General features: G+C 26.9%; 3 protein-coding genes and 1 long non-coding RNA gene across 7 annotated transcripts; 2 read left to right on the forward strand and 2 right to left on the reverse strand.

Moving 5' to 3' along the window:
• Nucleotides 1-2,503: 2,503 nt before the first annotated feature.
• Nucleotides 2,504-9,428, forward strand: LOC126835166 (uncharacterized). The gene is made up of 6 exons (XM_050567491.1): nt 2,504-2,588; nt 7,742-7,806; nt 7,875-8,040; nt 8,129-8,203; nt 9,028-9,090; nt 9,268-9,428. The coding sequence occupies exons 1-4, from the start codon at nt 2,513-2,515 to the stop codon at nt 8,191-8,193; spliced, it is 372 nt and encodes a 123-aa protein (XP_050423448.1). The 5' UTR covers nt 2,504-2,512; the 3' UTR covers nt 8,194-8,203; nt 9,028-9,090; nt 9,268-9,428.
• Nucleotides 7,066-9,931, reverse strand: LOC126835171 (uncharacterized). Of its 4 annotated transcripts, none has more exons than XR_007685170.1 (6): nt 9,829-9,924; nt 9,491-9,605; nt 9,240-9,428; nt 8,123-8,242; nt 7,862-8,048; nt 7,066-7,236 (listed from the first exon to the last, which is right to left on the reverse strand). It is a non-coding gene; the product is annotated as an uncharacterized LOC126835171 (long non-coding RNA). The 4 variants fall into 4 exon arrangements; XR_007685172.1 differs by having other exon boundaries at nt 9,491-9,614; XR_007685169.1 differs by having other exon boundaries at nt 9,254-9,428; nt 9,491-9,931.
• Nucleotides 9,932-12,315: 2,384 nt separating this feature from the next.
• On the forward strand, nt 12,316-14,479 carry LOC126835926 (uncharacterized). The gene is made up of 4 exons (XM_050568817.1): nt 12,316-12,723; nt 13,049-13,166; nt 13,227-13,310; nt 13,394-14,479. Exons 1-4 carry the CDS (start codon nt 12,669-12,671, stop codon nt 13,707-13,709), a joined length of 573 nt encoding a protein of 190 aa, XP_050424774.1. The 5' UTR covers nt 12,316-12,668; the 3' UTR covers nt 13,710-14,479.
• A 218-nt stretch (nt 14,480-14,697) lies between these two features.
• LOC126835920 (DNA-dependent metalloprotease dvc-1) lies at nt 14,698-16,646 on the reverse strand. Its single transcript, XM_050568803.1, has one exon. It carries the CDS (start codon nt 16,277-16,279, stop codon nt 14,879-14,881), a length of 1,401 nt encoding a protein of 466 aa, XP_050424760.1. The 5' UTR covers nt 16,280-16,646; the 3' UTR covers nt 14,698-14,878.
• Nucleotides 16,647-18,911: the final 2,265 nt, after the last annotated feature.

Below are 18,911 nucleotides of genomic sequence, written 5' to 3' on the forward strand. Positions count from 1 at the left end.
CATGCATTAAACGAAAAATAGCAATGTAATTACAATATGTAAAATAAAGGCATTGTGAACACTTCAACGATGATAAAATACAAATATATAAAATAAGCATTCAAAATAATATATGTAAACATACAGTACTCCAAAACAAAAAAAATAGGCCAAACATATAAAAACACAAACTACCAATTGAATACGATTAAAAAACTAATTATTTATCAAACTTGTAAAAACAAATATACTTACTCGTTTAAAGTGAGACATTGCGGAAAACATCATAAAAATAAAAACACAATACCTCATCGTTTTGAAAACTAAAAAAAAAAAATTCGATATTCAAAATCAAACAATTATTATGATCAACTAAGAAAAATAATTAAAAATGGTTATTAGCTATATATATATTAACCCTTTATATGTTAGTGGCCTCTATGAAAACCGTACTGTGGCATGTATTATGAAGGGCACTTGTAAAAATACCCTAGATGGGCAGAACTGTTTTTTTCATTAAAACGTTCTTTTAGAATACTATTACCATTCTACAACTTATTTGTATCATTTTTGTTTAAGGGAACATCAATGTTACTTTAAAATTAAGTCCTGTAGATGGTGGCTGAAATAGATGCCACCAAACTATAAAGGGCTATGAATTTTCCTTGACTATGTACTTATTTAGTACATACCTACATCGTTTTAGAAGTGTCGATGTATCATTAAATAAAATTCAATCGCAATCATTGAATAAAAATTAATCTACTTAGCATAAAGTTCAGAGAAAATGAGTGTCGTACGTTAGATGGATCACCCATATTTCTGAGACCTATATATTTAAACTTTTTGTGCTCATAAATCTTCTGTGCGCAACTAGTTACATTGATAAATAATATACTGTTAAAAACTACAGAACATAACGATTTCAATAATATATAATTTAATGATATTAATTTACTATAACATTTTATAATCAGCAATTAAAAATACAGTTTTTTTTCTTAAATAGTTCTTTTTGTATTTTTCTTGAACGCAAAACTAGTGTAAAACAGAACAGTCGTTTATCAATAGTCTACCATCTATGTAAAATTTATAAATAATTACATTGTGTACTTATTTGAATTGTTTTACTTCGTAAAAATCGAAAAAGTCATAAAATATCTGAAATTAACATAAAACTTGAAATTATAACCTCTTTTATGAATCAATGACACGTGTACAAGTCACTTTCGACAATCACGATTGTAATACGGTGATTACCATATAATATTATATATTATATAGTCACGGTGGTTACATTGATAATATTTTATCGACATTGATAAACATAACCAAAAACCTATTAATTTTACAGCTGTTTTTATATTGATAAAAAAGTGTATACCGTGTTTACAGTCTTTATAATGGTGGCTTTTATGGATGCCACAGTTGTCTTGTTTATTAAATTTTACCGACCGGTCGTAAATTTACCGTTTTGGATATGTTGAAATGTGTTTTTTTTTCTAGTCTAAAATCACAATAACTTTTTTCTCGTAGAGTAACCTACTCGGTTAATATCTGATGTTCCTTGGCTTTAGTGGTTCGCCCCGAAGGGATCCCCTTCGACTGCGGACCGACTAGTAGCACTGGGTGCTAATTGCGGGCCGGGGAAGGTGTGTCACAAGATGAAGTGACCAGTCAGAAGGCCGCTTATCGGATGGCACTACGTCACGTTAGTCGCCTTTTACGACAGGTGTGAAGACCTTGGTAGATTTCTTTCTCCCCTTACCACAAGGATGACTCGATTAATATCTATATGCATTTTAAATTGTATGTGGTTGGTACTTTGGTGGGTCAAAAATAGAAAAAGGAAACTTCTTTATCGTTAAAATCGAGTAAACCAAAAATATAACTGTTTGTTAAAAAATGCATTCACTGTGTTAACGTTCTATTTTGGGGCATTTGAGTACATTTTAACAGCATTCTGATCATATCAATACAAAGTGGTTCTAAATTGGCAGAAATTTTCTTAATGCTTTAGCAGTCAACACTGACAACGAGTTAATAATTATTCTAAAAATTTATGAAATATAAATGATATAACTATTTGTAATATGTTAGCATTCACTTTTACAAGTTACCTGCTTATACTACGATTAATAAAAGTACAATTATTAATATTCAGTAGCTACTTTTATAAGTCACTTGTTCTGTTATGATAAATTGTGCTGAATACTGAAAAATACACAATAACAACGTCTTATATCTTCTAAGTTATTGACTGGTTCATAGTTAACCAATCACCCTGTACATTCTACAGAAATATTAATTGATAAGAAAAATTAAAGTATATTTTAAAAACAGTATTAAATCACAAAATAACGTAAATTACAGTTTATACTAATTTTTTAGTATTCTCTTTATCAAAGTAGTGTAACTATAGCAACACTATAATATGAAATGTAATTGGTTTTTCCAAACTGTGATTTATGACTTAAGCTCAACAATTTCGACTCGTGATTTTTTAACCTTTATTTCATTTGGCCCGAAAATAATGTTTTTTCAATGTAAAACTATATCATCAAATTATCATGGTCAGACGATCAATCCTTTTCGTGCAACGTTAAATGGTAAGTTTAATAGAAAACTGTAATAGTGTATATTATAGTTATTATATTGTATACAATAATTGTATCTTAATATAGGTACAAAATAGTTATTCTTTATAATTATTGAAACGTTTTACGGTCATGCTAGAAAAAAGTTCAAACATTTCAATGGGTGCCTACACAAACACCAAGACACACTTGTTTTTGTCAATTTTTCGCTATAGCCAAAATTTCCTAAAAAATTTATTATCGAAGAAAAAACAGCTCAAAAAGTCTTTAAAACTAAGAGAGACGCTAACATTATGAAAAATACCAAAATGTGTGTCACACGTGGAATATAAAAAAGCCAGTACAATAAGGTTGGGGCATGGAGGGCAGAGTGTGTTTTTGAACAATATAAATTCTAAAAACATGAAATGTTTGTACCGTTTTCTATTAAATTTGTATTAACAGACACGAAAAACATGGTGGTGCTAATGTATCTGTGTATTTTGTGCTTGAATAATTTTTATAATGCACTGATAAAATAATAATATGCGGCTCAAAAAAAAAGCAGACTAGTAGAGCGTTAGGAGAATCACCTGGTATATCAAAAATGACTAATGCAGTAAAAACAATTTTGTGTAAAACGCATATACCTCCTGAACTAAGCAATAAAATAAAAAACAAAATATGTTTTAATGATTCATACCATTTTATCAAAAAAAAAAAATTAATTACAGGCAAAATGTTTTATACTAGAAAAAACCTGAGCAAACCACTTTATAACCTATTTGAATAATTTCTCGAAACATATTTATGCTACTAACTAACCTTTAAAAAGTTTTTGCGAATCGCCAATACTAAACCCTCCTACCATCTTCCTTCCATTGTTATGAATTTTGTTTCGTGTTTATTTATGTTTCTACATATTAAATATTAAAAATATCAATTAGGACGGCGAAAAATAACTCGACAATGTATAAAAAAATTCCTTCCTCTTAGAATTGTTGGAAACTGATTTCTTATTTACATTTTTTAACGTCTCATTTTAATACTATACAACATAAATGATTTTTCTCGAAAAAATTTTAAATTTTGTTTACTTATAATAATAAGTAATACAAATTATTTAAAATCGTTTAATAGGTTCATTTATTTTTGTTATTTATAGTGTTATTTATAAAAAAAATGAAAAACTAGTTTTTCAGGTTTTTCTAGTTTTTCTAGATTTTCTGATTTTTCTAGTTTTTCTAGTTTATCAATTTTTTCTAATTTTTCTGATTTTTCTAGTTTTTCTATTTTTCAATTTTTTCAGGTTTTCCTAGTTTTTTTAGTTTTTCAAGTTTTTCTAGTTTTTCGAGTTTTTCTAGATTTTCTGATTTTTCTAGTTTTTCTAGTTTTTCTAGTTTTTCAAATTTTTTGTAGTTTTTTTAGTTTTTCTAGTTTTTCTTGTTTTTTTTGTTTTTCTAGAAAAGATAGAAAAACTAGTAAATCCAGAAAATCTAGAAAAACTATTTCTAGTTTTTCAATTTTTTCTAGTTTTTCTAGTTTTCTAGTTTTTCTAGTTTTTCTAGTTTTTCTTGTTTTTTTTGTTTTTCTAGAAAAGATAGAAAAACTACTAAATCCAGAAATCTAGAAAAACTTTCTAGTTTTTCAATTTTTTCTAGTTTTTCTAGTATTTCTAGTTTTTTTAGTTTTTCTAGTTTTTCTTGTTTTTTTTGTTTTTCTAGAAAAGATAGAAAAACTAGTAAATCCAGAAAATCTAGAAAAACTATTCTAGTTTTTCAATTTTTTCTAGTTTTTCTAGTATTTCTAGTTTTTCTAGTTTTTCAGGTTTTCAGGTTTTTCAGGTTTTTTTAGTTTTTCAATTTTTTTAATTTTTTCTAGTTTTTCAATTATTACTAGTTTTTCTAGTTTTTCTAGTTTTCAGTTTTTCTAGTTTTTCAATTTTTTCTAGTTTTTTTAGTTTTTCTAGTTTTTCTAGTTTTTCTAGTTTTTCAAAATTTCGGATTTTTCTAGTTTTACTAGTATTTCTAGTTTTTCTAGTTTTTCATTTTTTTCTAGTTTTTCTAGTTTTTCAGGTTTTTCTAGTTTTTCAATTTTTTCAATTTTTTCTAGTTTTCAAGTTTTTCTAGTTTTTCTAGTTTTTCAATTTTTTCTAGTTTCTCTAGTTTTTCAGGTTTTTCTAGTTTTTCAATTTTTTCAGGTTTTTCTAGTTTGTCTAATTTTTCAATTTTTTCTAGTTTTTCTAGTTTTTCAGATTTTTTCTAGTTTTTCTAGTTTTTCAATTTTTTCTAATTTTTCATTTTTCTAGTTTTTCTATTTTTCAATTTTTTCTAGGTTTTCTAGTTTTTTCTAGTTTTTCTAGTTTTTCTAGTTTTTCTGATTTTTCTAGTTTTTCTAGTTTTTTCTAGTTTTTCAATTTTTTCTAGTTTTTTTAGTTTTTCTAGTTTTTCTTGTTTTTCTAGATTTTCAGGTTTTCTAGTTTCCTCTAGTTTTACTAGATCTTTCTAGTTTTTCAATTTTTTCTAGTTTTTCTAGCATTTCTATTTTTCTAGTTTTTCTAATTTTTCTAGTTTTTCTAGTTTTTCTTGTTTTTCTAGTTCTGTCCAGCTGTTCTGTCTAGTGAATTTAGGCTAGACTGGCTTTTTAGTTCTTCAATCTTTTCTTGTTTTTCTAGTTTTTCTGTTTTTACTAGTTTTTCTAGTTTTTCTAGGTTTTTAGTTTTTCTAGTTTTTCAATTTTTTTAGTTTTTCTAGTTTTTCTAGATTTTCTGATTTTTCTAGTTTTACTAGTTTTTCTAGTTTTTCTAGTTTTTCTATTTTTTCTAGTTTTTCAGGTTTTACAGGTTTTTTTAGTTTTTCAGTTTTTCAATTTTTTTTATTTTTTCTAGTTTTTCTAGTTTTCAATTTTTTCTAGTTTTGTCTAGTTTTTCAATTTTTTCTAGTTTTTCAGGTTTTTCAGTTTTTTCTAGTTTTTCTAGTTTTTCATTTTTTTCAGGTTTTTCTAGTTTTTCAATTTTTTTTAGTTTTTCAAGTTTTTTCTAGTTTTTCTAGCATTTCTAGTTTTTCTAGTTTTTCTAGTTTTTCTAGTTTTTCTAGTTTTTCTAGTTTCTCTTGTTTTTCTAGAAAAGATAGAAAAACTAGAAAATCCAGAAAAACTAGAAAATTTAGAAAAGCTAGAAAAACTAGAAAGACTTTTCTAGTTCTTCAATCTTTTCTTGTTTTTCAATTTTTTCAGGTTTTTCTTGTTTTTAAATTTTTCAGGTTTTTTTAGTTTTTCTAGTTTTTCAATTTTTTCTAGTTTTTCTATTTTTTCAATTTTTTTAGGTTTTTTTAGTTTTTCTAGTTTTTCAATTTTTTCTAGTTTTTCTAGTTTTTCTTGTTTTTTCAATTTTTTCTAGTTTCTCTAGTTTTTCAGGTTTTTCAGGTTTTTCTAGTTTTTCTAATTTTTCAATTTTTTCAGGTTTTTCTAGTTTGTCTAATTTTTCAATTTTTTCTAGTTTTTCTAGTTTTTCAATTTTTTCAGGTTTTTCTAGTTTGTCTAATTTTTCAATTTTCTAGTTTTTCAATTTTTTCTAATTTTTCTAGTTTTTTTTTTTTCAATTTTTTCTAGTTTTTCTATTTTTTCAATTTTTTCAGGTTTTTTTAGTTTTTCTAGTTTTTCAATTTTTTCTAGTTTTTCTAGTTTTTCTTGTTTTTCAATTTTTTCAGGTTTTTCTAGTTTTTCTAATTTTTCAATTTTTTCTAGTTTTTCTAGTTTTTCAGGTTTTTCTAGTTTTTCTAATTTTTCAATTTTTTCAGGTTTTTCTAGTTTTTCTAGTTTTTCAATTTTTTCTAGTTTTTCTAGTTTTTTTAGTTTTTCTAGTTTTTCAGGTTTTTCTAGTTTTTCAATTTTTTCTAGTTTTTCTAGCATTTCTAGTTTTTCTAGTTTTTCTAGTTTTTCTAATTTTTCTAGTTTTTCTAGTTTCTCTTGTTTTTCTAGAAAAGATAGAAAAACTAGAAAAATTAAAAAAACTAGAAAATCTAGAAAAACTAGAAAATTTAGAAAAGCTAGAAAAACTAGAAAGACTTTTCTAGTTTTTCAATCTTTTCTTGTTTTTCAATTTTTTCAGGTTTTTCTTGTTTTTAAATTTTTCAGGTTTTTTAGTTTTTCTAGTTTTTCAATTTTTTCTAGTTTTTCTAGTTTTTCAATTTTTTCTAGTTTTTCTATTTTTTCTAGTTTTTCTATTTTTTCATTTTTTCAGTTTTTTCAGGTTTTTTTAGTTTTTCTTAGTTTTTTCAATTTTTTCAGTTTTTCTAGTTTTTCAATTTTTTCAGGTTTTTCTAGTTTTTCTAGTTTTTCAATTTTTTCAGGTTTTTCTAGTTTTTCTTTTTTAATTTGTTTTTCAATTTTTTCAGGTTTTTCTAGTTTTTCTAGTTTCAATTTTTTCTAGTTTTCTAGTTTTTCAGTTTTTCAGTTTTTCTAGTTTCTATTCAATTTTTTCAGGTTTTTCTAGTTTTTCTAGTTTTTCAATTTTTTCTAGTTTTTCTAGTTTTTCAATTTTCTAGTTTTTCTATCTTTTCTAGTTTTTCTAGATTTCAAGTTTTTCTATTTTTTCTAATTTTTCTAGTTTTTCTAGTTTTTCTAGTTTTTAGTTTTAGTTCAGCGCTAAAATAGGCTTTAAACAACATTTGCCACTCCTATCCTGGAAAAAAACAAATAAGCACTTCTGTAGAATAATATGTCTAAACATAAAAATAGTTTCACGATATTTTGCAGTTACATTTTCATAAAGACATACTGCAGGTGCACAACTAGCACTTGCAGTATGCTTACAGGGGCCAACTAACAAACTAATGTGGGGAGATTCTCCCATAAGAAATCATTGAAAAATGTAAAATTTATATATTTGTAATTTAAAAAAAAGATAATTTTATAACGACTTCAATGAAGCGAGCGTAAATAACGTATATATAATATATTTTAAAGTTTGAAATAATAAATTCAAATTTTTTCACCAAAAATAAATTTTGAAATAGTAAAGTAAGTTAAAAAGAATGTCTTTAGATGACTTGATGTTTAATACATGCATTCAGCACCTAAGTTAACATTCACAAAAACTTGATTTACATAGTTTATTGTTTATCCCCCCCCCTCCTCTCAACCCTTTATTTGCAGACAGGTATTAATGCTGTTTAATTGAATTTTAGACCTACTCAGAGGTGTGGAACAAATCACCAGACTAGAGATGACCCAAGTTTTAAATGGCCAACAAGTATATTAATATTTTAATTTAAAACAACATAAGTAAATAAAATGCTTAAACACACTTGAAATTTAAAGGTTCGTCGAAGATTTGCTACATCAAGGCATCTCAACAATAACTTGTTGCAAAATGCATTACAAGACATACGTAATGGTGGAGATCCTGTCCAATATTTACGCAGAGTAGGACATATAAACGAATCTTATATAAATCAAATGTTGGGTCCCATACAACAGCCAGAAGGTAGTCAACTAAATATAAACATACACCAAAATTCTTTATTTATTTTGGAGTACATAACATTTAATATAATTAAATGTTTTACTTTTAGTAAATCGCCAGCGTATTGGACCAAATCATCAAATTAACTGGAATGGACTTGTGGAAGAATTTTAAGATTTAAATGGTATGTACGGGTAATTAGTATGAATGGACAACATTGTTCCTAAAAAGATAATAAAAAAATTATGTAGAACTAATACTAAAATAATAATCATGAGTAATTAATAGTTCATACAATCTAATTTAATTTATATTGAAAAGTAAACAGAAAATTAAAAATGTATAAATAATAAATTAGATAAAATATTAATATATCATAAGTTTTATTAATATAACATCAGTAATCATATTCTGATCTCTTAAAAATGTCTTATTAAGATACCAAGTACTCCATAAATAAATAAAGTGTCAAAATATGTACCAAATGATTAACTATCACAAAGTCAATTTAACTACCAAATTTACAAATAAGTCATTTTTTAGATGTGTATAAAAACAGTTATTATATAAAGAAATAATATTTAGCACTTTGCGGCAATCATTGTGAAATTCCTTAGCATCTATGTAGCATTAAGCTTATTACAACTACAGTAAACTAATATAAACTTTTTTTTTAGTAAGAACCGTTTAAAAATTTAAATAGGCCATATTCACACACTCTACACAAACAACAAGTTACAATTGCATTGTATACCGTTTTTACACATAAAATGTACTACACTGCCATATTTATTATAATATAATTAAGTACATTTTTTTCAGTCCACTTAACTCAAACAATAAATAGTTTTAAAATTAATTTAATTTGTTAAATGGTACCTGTATTTTTTTACTTTTAGTAACAAAAACAATATTATGTCATTAGTGTATAGATTTAGGTCAATTTACGATAAAACCCATCAATTAAATAACTCCACAATACATTTATCTATATATACTATTTTTTAGAGGACATAGAACCGCCATCTCCTCCACTACGTCCAGTTGCAATAGAAATCGAAAACGAAGAAGGTTAGTAAATGACAATTAAAAAGCCTAATTATATTTCATAATGACTATCCAGTTAAGACTGGCATGACTCTTAGCTAATTTATACTTTGAGTCGTTTAATTTTGTAATGGGATAATTGATATTATCATTATAAATAATTATTTAGGTACCCTTTATAATTTACATTGTTTCTTTTAGAAGTTGTTGATATATGTCCCATTTGTATGAATGAAGAGACGACCGTCATCTTACAGCCATGTACGCACAAATACTGTAATACTTGCGCCATACGACTCCTGACAGAGAATTTTAACTGTCCGTTATGTAGAGCGACCATCGAGGAGTTCTCTGGAATCCAACTATTAACTTACGAATTTTAAATGTTGAAAGGAAAAGGAAAGAATAAATTTTGATTACTTACCTATATTATATATATTTTTGATACCTTACATCAAGTACATAACCATAGTCATCGTAACAGTAATGCTCAAATTTGACACTTCGGAGTGACCACTTTATTCGGAGAAACAATAAATCTGTAACAACTGTGAATTAGTGTGTAAGTCGAATTTTGGTAAAAATTGACTAAGTATGCTAGGATGTAGTCAGAGGCGTCTAGCACACATTCAATACATTTCTAACTCATTGGACCAACAAGAAAACCATGAGAGAGATGTGAGTTATTGGCTAAGTAGGGATTTATGGCAGCTGGTCAAAGTTTAAAATCGCTCTCCTATAAAATCACTGAAATCGACTTACACAATTATTCACAGTTGCTACAGAAATACAAATCTTATCCCTTAACTTGTCAAAGGCTAATTTTTGAACATCAAAAATAAATAAAATAATAGTACTTTTTAGGTTAGTCCTGGAAAATACTAAATAATATATGTATATACATATATATCTTTAACCATACAATGCATCGTGTTGCCGGCATAGACCTATAAAGATAGGTCTATGGTTGCCGGGCAAGAGCAAAGTTTAAATATTATCAATTTTACATAATAATAGTTATGATATTTCGACTGATAACATATTTTGTTGTGTTCTATCGAGTTATATCGAGTAAATTGTACGAAAGTCGAAACTAATGTTGTCACATTAGGTATTTGATATCGTAGCCAATAAATAAGCCAATAGGCAATCGTAGGGCGAAACTGTAGCCTGCTTTCAATAATAAATACTAATATTTAATGTTCAACTTTTTTGTGTGAATTTATTTTACACTAAAATACACTATAAATAAATATATATATATATATATATATTTATTTATGATTATTTAATGAAATTAGGGCCAAGTGCACCAACTTATTTTAGGCCCCCAAGTCAAACATTTTTCTGAAAAAAATCTGCAGAACTTTTGTTAAATATGTTAAATACTTATCACATAACTCACAAAATATTTGTACATTATTTTATGTACTTTAAATATAATTTAGTTACTTGGTTTTATACATTAAGGATAATGAAGATATAATACTAATTAACAAATATTATAAAATATATTATATAAAACTTAAAAAATACGTTTTAAATTTAAAAGTACTTATTAAAGAATTTTAAATTAAAATAAATTAATTTTCAGTCCTGCATAATAATGGAAAAATAACTTATTAATTTAACAGTTTGTTTAATATATATAAAATGAAATAAAAAGATTGATAAATTTCTTTTTTTTATAACATTTTATCATAAAAAAGTTTAAAAATTACAAAGATTTCTTTCTTGATTTTTTCACTGCAAAAGTTTCAATTACAGAGTTAGAATTTAATGATGATGTAATAACATACTGTAAAAATATACTGAACTCTGAACATTGATTGTATTACATTTTACAAATTAAGTTATGTGAATTATGTTATATGTGGATTTGACAAGAAATAAAATGTTCTGCAGCTTGCGGGGCCCCCAGAATTTGGGGTCCAAGTGCAAGTGCACCATTTGCACTTGCATAAATCAGGCCCTGTTAATAAACATATTATTTATTAATAAACAAAACTAATATTTTCTTTTTTTTCCATATTACTTTTATAATAATTTGAAATTATACACCTAAAATACATAATAAATGCTTATGAATAAAATTAGTTTTTATCAATATACAAGCTTAAACAGTAGGATGTTTTTATTTGTGAATAAAATATTAAATTAAAGTATTAAAACAAATTAATTATACGGGTTATGAAACAACCTGCTACTCATAGTAATATTTAACATATCAATTTTTAGAAAATATTTCATTACAAATAAAAAAAATGTATATTAGTAGTGTTTATAATTAAATTAATTATGACTTATTATTATTATTATATATATATATATTTAGCAATTAGCCAATTGGAATAAATAAATAACAGGAAAACTAGTTATTAGTAAACGTTTAACGCAGCACTTTACCTTTATGCACTTTTACCATTTGGGAAAATAAAAACATTGGTAAATGTGTTTAATACCAATTTTTCAGTTATTCTTTTTACCATACACCAGTTTTTCCAAACTACATGTTTTCCTAGTTGGGATAAATTAATATTGGGAAAACTGGTCATTGGTAAAAAGTGTACAATGGAAAAAGTGGTCCTTGGTAATATATGCAATTTGGAAAAAGTGGTGTTATCCCTAAACGAGCCAGCAATATTTGATAACAGAAAGTGTCATGGCGTTGGTGTATGTTGTATTGCCAGTACACTTATTATTCTAAGGGGCAGTCCATATATCCCCATACACCGACGATTATTATCATACGATATCGACTTAATTAATTAAAATATATTCTAATTATCGACAAAACAGTAAGAGTATATTATTTAACTTAAAAAAATGGCACTTGGGGTTTTGCGGCCGCCGAACCCAACCCAGCAATAAAAAAGCGGCCGACCGAAACCGGCGGCAGTTATGTCAATTTTTGACAATGTTCCGGAAGAGGTCCCCTCAATTTGATTATACCAATCGAAAGCTTACTAAAATGTCTAAAAATTTGTTTCTATTAAAAAAGTTGGCACTTTTAGTAAGCTTTCGATTGGTATAATCAAATTGAGGAGACCTCTTCCGGAACATTGTCAAAAATTGACATAACTGCCGCCGGTTTCGGTCGGCGGTCGGCCGCTTTTTTATTGCTGGGTTGGGTTCGGCGGCCGCAAAACCCTAAGTGCCATTTTTTTAAGTTAAATAATATACTCTTACTGTTTTTTCGATAATTAGAATATATTTTAATTAATTAAGTCGATATCGTATGATAATAATCGTCGGTGTATGGGGATATATGGACTGCCCCTTAGAATAATAAGTGTATTGGCAATACAACATACACCAACGCCATGACACTTTCTGTTATCAAATATTGCTGGCTCGTTTATGGCTAACTTCATACACGTAAAAATCTTGACATAAATACTGTAAATATTTATTTATTATTAAATCTATGCTTTGTAATGTATTACAATTTTTAAATTTATCACAATACAACGGGTAAATAAAAAATCTAATTTATTAATAAAAAATTTTAAAAGTACAGGGCTACTGTTTAATTTTTTGTAGTTAAAAAAACCGTCTTTCATTAATAAATTTAAATAATATCGCATTGAATCTAAAACGTTATGGCTGAAGAACATAAACGCCGAAGATCTAGTTTTTTTCCAAAGCCAGTTGAAGGTATGTCAAAAACACATTTTAATATAATATAATAAAAGTAAATAAATAATAATATCACTTAAGCAATCTGTTTTATTTATCTATACATTCTTCAATCAACCAGTTAACTTAGAAACTTATTAACTAAGTTTATGAAGGATATAAATAATGAAGTTAAAAATTAAAACTAAAAATTGTATTTATTTGTTTGCTTGAGAACATTTTTTAAATAATCATAAAATGGCTTCAAACACATAAATTGTCAAAACCAATTGGCTTTAAACGTGTTTTAGATGTTTAAAACTGTTTTTTATATAAACAAATTTTATATTTACATTATTTTCAGAATCCAATGATGATCGTTTAGAATTATTTCGAAATATGCTTTGGGTTGATAAAGAAAAAGAAAATATAATTTCAAAATCAAAATTGTTAGGAGGTTCTTCCAAAAAAGACATTAAAGAGTAAGTTGTTTATGTTTTATAGTTTTTTTTTTTTAATGAAAGAAAATATGTTTATTTTAGGTATACTGAAAAATTTAAGTGTAAAAAAAAAGAATTTCCAAAACTGATTTCCAATAAACAAGAAGAAAGATTTAATTTAAAAGAGTAAGTAATTAATATGCGTTTAATATCCTGTAACAAAGTTACTCTTGTAAACGTATTAGTTATTATAAATTAATTGTTATTAGAAAATTACGTAATGTGAAATTGGAGTTCGATTGGGAAACTGCCAGTGAAGGATTAACAAGTTATGAACGAGATTTTGCAAATGATCGTCCTGATTACAAGTACTTGGTTGAAAAAGTTCAAACTCTAACGTTACATAATGCTTTAATGAAAAGATCCAATTTTGAATTGCACAGTATTTTAAAAGCATATAACAGACTCGCTAATGAAGAAGTACAAAAGTTACAATCAAGTTTTATTGATAAAATCGTTGAAGATAGCGGTGTTTGTATTTCATATTACAATAGTGATTCATCTGAAATGTCTAATGCTGAATAGACGTTAAAATTTTAAATTAATTTTAAACAAAACGATAATACATTTTTTTTTTTAAGTCTAGTACATATTTGATTTTTGAGTTAATAAGTGAATAAATCCTAATATAAAACATATTATTTCAAATATTATTTCAATATAACCAATGATAACTTCTAAAAAAATTACATAAGTTTGCCATTGAATTAAATGTAGTGTGCCCAAAACTGTTGCTATGTTGAGTGTAGATGAAATCACTATCGACGAAGCTGTATCGGTGAGATTACCTTTAGAACCTAAGGCCATACGACTTGTCTGAACTGGATATAATAATACAACAATGAACCATTCTATAGCCAACGTTCTTCTTGGATAAGGTAATTTATACGTTTTTAAAATATTAACTACAATTTCAATTGTATAATACAGTAAAAAATAATAACGATTAAAGTAAAGTAAAACTTGGTATTGTAACGATGGTGCCATAATAAATATAATAGTAATATATTTTTATTATACTATATAGCTTATAAAAAAACAAATGTAGACAATTAAAAAAATGTTTTGTTTGCACATATTTGGTAACTAGGTAACCAATGTATTTGTAATACAAAATAATGCTTTGTACAACTGTCAATACATTAATGATGATAATAGTTTCTTAAAACCTCATAATTAGTAGGTTTAACTATTGGTCTTTATTTTTAAGGTTGATATTAAAATAAAAAATATATGATTTATTTGTTCTTTCCTATTTTTAATCATTAATATGATGGGATATTTTCTTATGTAATTATTTAACTTATTATTATTAACACTATATAAATACTATAATGAAAAAACACAAAATATAACTGTAACAAATACTAATATATTGTACATTAAAGAGCTATGTAGAAATTCATTTAATTACTGTATCTTGTTTTTATTTCTCTTAGCATTTATATATACAAAAAAAAAAAAAAGTAAATTTGTATCTGAAAAATTAATAAAAAAGACAATAAATGTAGTATCTCGTTTTTAGAGGGAATGAACACGCAATCAAATTATGAAAACAATATACAATTTTTTTAAACAACTTATTTATCACTTTTTTTATTAAACTGTAAATGACACTTAATCTTATAAATACAAATAATTCAACAATAAATATATATAATCACATATGTTTTTAATAATATTTAATAATCACATTAATTTCCTAATAAGCATCTGTCGATGTGATCATCTAATTCAATTACATTCTTAAACTTCTTATCACAACAAGGGCAGCTTACTTGCTTCATTGAATGACTTTCAATAGGAGATTCTTCTTCCAATGTACAAATATCCAAATGTTCATTGATATTTTTTTCTAGTACTAATTTATCACAAACAGGACAATGAACATAATTAATGTTTTTTGTGTTGTTTGATGCATTGTCAAATACATTATTCAAACCTTTACAGTTATCCAGATGCTCATTCATTAAATATCTTTCGACTGTTTCATTACAAACTACACATTTACAAGTATCTTCCATTTCACCACCAAACATTTCTTTAAGACTATTGCAGTTTTGCAAATGAACGTTCAACCAACTAGTAAAAACTGTTTCATTACAAACTGGACATAATGTAGTATCATTATCATCACTTTGAATAGAATCTTGAGAACTACTGTTACCTTTACATTGTTCTGGTTCCACTACCTGAATATTCGAAGAATTTTCTATTTGTTTTGTAGGTAAAGACGGAATTTTAAAGAAGTTGGTAATTTTATTAGCTGATTTTATTTGTGGTTTGGAATTGGTAGATTTTTTTTTCACTCCGTATCCTTCAGGCTCTTTTACTTTAATAAAAGAACCACCACATGTAGCATGATGTTGAGCCCACCATGAATCAATAGGACTAGGTGCTCGATTCATACTTCTTTTAACATATCCATAAAATGGTTTACGATTTTGGCATGGTCCATTGCATTTCCACCAATGTTGTTTATATAATTTGACTTCCTCATGAAAATTATGATAAATGGATATATTGGTACCAGCTCCTTTGTTGATACGATACATGTGTTTACAAAATTCTGGTCCATGACCATCTCTATCTCTATGTTCTCGATTATTAGTTAAAAATAAATATGCATGTATCATTTCATGTAATAAAGTTTCAACTAAATCTTTACGGGGTCTGAGTTTTAGCAAAGGTTCACTTAAACTTATAGAACATTGTCCACTTTGATACCTACATAAACCAGCACAAACTGTCATTCGATTGCTCCATTTAACTACAACTGAATCAAGAGTATTCCAAAAATATTGACGATTAAACGCCAAAAATAATCCATGTACATCAGGATTTGGATCTATAGTTTCCCATGAATGATCCACAATACTTTCAACATCTGAACGCTTTTTTTTTGTTGTTTGTGATGATGAGCTTATTAACTCACGTTTAAGTTCATTATCTTCAGATTTAAATTTTGTCAAATCAATTGTAACGTTACATGAAGATTGAGTTAAATCTATGAAACCATTTTCTTCATAATTAGTGAGATCAATCAATTCGTTTTGTAATTGAATAGCAAATAAAAAATCTAAGTCTTTATCCATTGTAACACTTCATACTACTGGAAGTATAAAACACTTACTTTAATGCAAACAACCACACTATCTGAATACAAGTATCAAGTATGTAGTGTGATCTTGTCTGTTTTCTATAGTGTGGACTATTGAAATTCCATAACGCTACTTCAAAGTTCAAAAGTAAAATCAATTTGCAATTGATAATAATTAGTACCGACTGGCGACTACGGTAAGACCTAAAAATTGATATTTGATAAAGTTAACGGTCAATTTTTCATATCTATAAATTTTCAATCAGTACAAAAGATGTTTTAAGGTAACACCATCAAGATAGAGAATACACTAGAGCGCGGACTCCCTAACACAGCACGTAAAAAAACGAGCCGCCGCCCGGCATACGGTTACCGTACTGTGGTGGGGCGTAACACATTACGTACTATACGTTTTTGCCGTACGGTAGTGGGGATGGTGGGTTGTTTTTTTCTCGGGTGCGCGCTCCAGTGTATTCTTTATCTCGATGTATTTTATATAGTCAGCACTGATAACCCGCTGTTATCATTAACGCGACAGAATATAACATGGATCCTCACTGAAAAATAATAATTTCTACGAGTTGCACACGAGGAAAGAGCAGTATCTCGCTAGCAGTTTCTCGCTTTTTCATATTTTCAGATAAAAACTCTTTTAGCCGCCTTACGAACATTGCTACTTGCGAGGTGTAGGCCGTTGTGCTACTATTTAATATTTATTACTGAGCAGTGAACCTGTGAACTCAATTTATGGAATGCCTGTAGTCGGCTGCTTATGAAAATGTCCCCTGGTAGGAGGCTGCCATTTCGTGTACAGTTATTGGTTTTGTCTATAATATTTATTGTTTTTTCTATGATTTATCAAACATGAGTTGTCATCATCTAACTTTTCTATGATTTACACAATATACAGACTATGTGAAAATAGTGGGTGATATGCATAGACCTTATACTACTAGACGGAGTATCCGGGGAGGGTGGTGCGAGCACGACTATTGTCGTAAGCAATGATACTGTGGTGGTGATACCACTGCGAAAAGTATAAATTCGGACCCGGACACTTCGCAGTTCGCCGCCAGAACAATTATTTCGCCTCACTCTTAAGATGACGTTATACCCCTTATTTATAAAGGAGTTAGGTATAGGCAATTTTTTGTAAAATCGTAATTAAAGGCTTAACTGTGATGTTTAATTATTAGTTAAGTAATCTTGACTCTTTTTGGTAGTTTATTTATTTTTCGAAATCTCATAGCATCCTTGACAGATATAATATAACAATTGGAATAAATATTAGTTTTTTTTTTTACAATAAATAACCGTTCGAAATTGGAAAAATTGTTTTGTGCACGAATACCTTGAATAACCACACTCGCCAAAGTGATTCCAGAGTTTTTTTCCCCTGCCGAATACCGCGTCCAAGCTACCCTCCTCCTCCCCCTGTTTTATTCATTTCCTTATTTTTCTCCGGTGGGATTTTTCAATACGGCAAATCAGGTCGTAATAGTTAACAGACCGATCGTACAAGACCGGATCCGGAATTCTCGAAAAAAAAATTAATAATTATTAAATAACGAGGTGTACCAAGAATATGTATTGTAATCAAACATATCAAAATACTTTTTCTCTCATTTTTTAGCATCATCGCAGAAGTGCGTAACTACTAATGTTTTTCAGTAAAAAATGTTCCGTTTTTGTGTAACAATGTTTGTGAAGATGAAAAAGTAAAATGGATAATAGTATTCCCACAACAATAATATTTAAACTTCCTGTTGTAAATTGGTAATTGTAACATAAATTAATATTATACATTAGGGAATAGGAATACCTTACAATATATTTTGTCAATAGTCACAAAAAAATTGTGAACACACAATTTTTAAGTCATCTTCATTTGATAATTTATTTTTATGTACCTATATTTATTAAAAAATAGAATTTGAACATAACAAAATTGCCAACTATATATTATTAACTTATGTTTTATTAGTGGAATAAGCAGCTATGCAATTCCATAAGTAATATTAGCATTAAATAGTACAAATGTTTTAAAAAAAAAATATTGAGCTGTTAAAATAAGTTGGTTTTGAATTTTACTAATTAGTAATATTCTAATGCACATTAAAAGGACTTATAAATAACTAATTTCTTTATAGCTAACAAATTTAATACTATACAATTAATCAAATTGCAACAAACACCGAGTAACATTAAATTAGGAATTTTTAAAATAATTACATTTGTATTTTTTATCTAGACCAGTTAAAACCAAGAAATTTATGAAGCAATAAATATTAGTGTTTACATTTCATTAACTATACAATTTTATATTTGGGGGCTAAACAATTTTAATTTAGCTTCTTTATATCCAGTATCTATATGGAAATCATAACTAGGTTTTCTTGAAATTACTGTATAAATTTAGTTCTGATTGATAGGCAGCGGGGTTAGAGAAGAGTTACTTATTAACAAAAAACCAGTTGGTTTTACCTAAATAATAATTTTGAATTTTAGAACATTTGACACTTAATTAAAATGTAATCAAAGACTGTGCATTTAAAGAGAGATTGATATTAAACATTTTTTGGGGGAAATTTACCAGGCTCAATTATGTTACTTTCAGTAAAATAAAA

The sequence above is a fragment of the Adelges cooleyi genome, unplaced genomic scaffold (genome assembly GCF_023614345.1).
Source record: "Adelges cooleyi isolate 19-005CV unplaced genomic scaffold, UGA_ACOO_1.1 ACOO_flye_CR_arks_rails_tigmint_CR_PRNA_1, whole genome shotgun sequence".
In the NCBI taxonomy this organism is placed as follows: Eukaryota; Metazoa; Arthropoda; class Insecta; order Hemiptera; family Adelgidae; genus Adelges; species Adelges cooleyi.

Excerpts from the sequence above, each read along its gene's own strand:
- LOC126835920 (XM_050568803.1), bottom strand. The coding sequence starts at position 16,279 with ATGGATAAAGACTTAGATTTTTTATTTGCTATTCAATTACAAAACGAA.
- LOC126835166 (XM_050567491.1), top strand. The coding sequence starts at position 2,513 with ATGTTTTTTCAATGTAAAACTATATCATCAAATTATCATGGTCAGACG. Across the intron at positions 2,589-7,741 it reads TTTTCGTGCAACGTTAAATG|ACCTACTCAGAGGTGTGGAA; the intron begins GTAAGTTTAATA and ends ATTGAATTTTAG. Across the intron at positions 8,041-8,128 it reads TCCCATACAACAGCCAGAAG|TAAATCGCCAGCGTATTGGA; the intron begins GTAGTCAACTAA and ends TTTTACTTTTAG.
- LOC126835926 (XM_050568817.1), top strand. The coding sequence starts at position 12,669 with ATGGCTGAAGAACATAAACGCCGAAGATCTAGTTTTTTTCCAAAGCCA. Across the intron at positions 13,167-13,226 it reads TCCAAAAAAGACATTAAAGA|GTATACTGAAAAATTTAAGT; the intron begins GTAAGTTGTTTA and ends TGTTTATTTTAG. Across the intron at positions 13,311-13,393 it reads GAAAGATTTAATTTAAAAGA|AAAATTACGTAATGTGAAAT; the intron begins GTAAGTAATTAA and ends AATTGTTATTAG.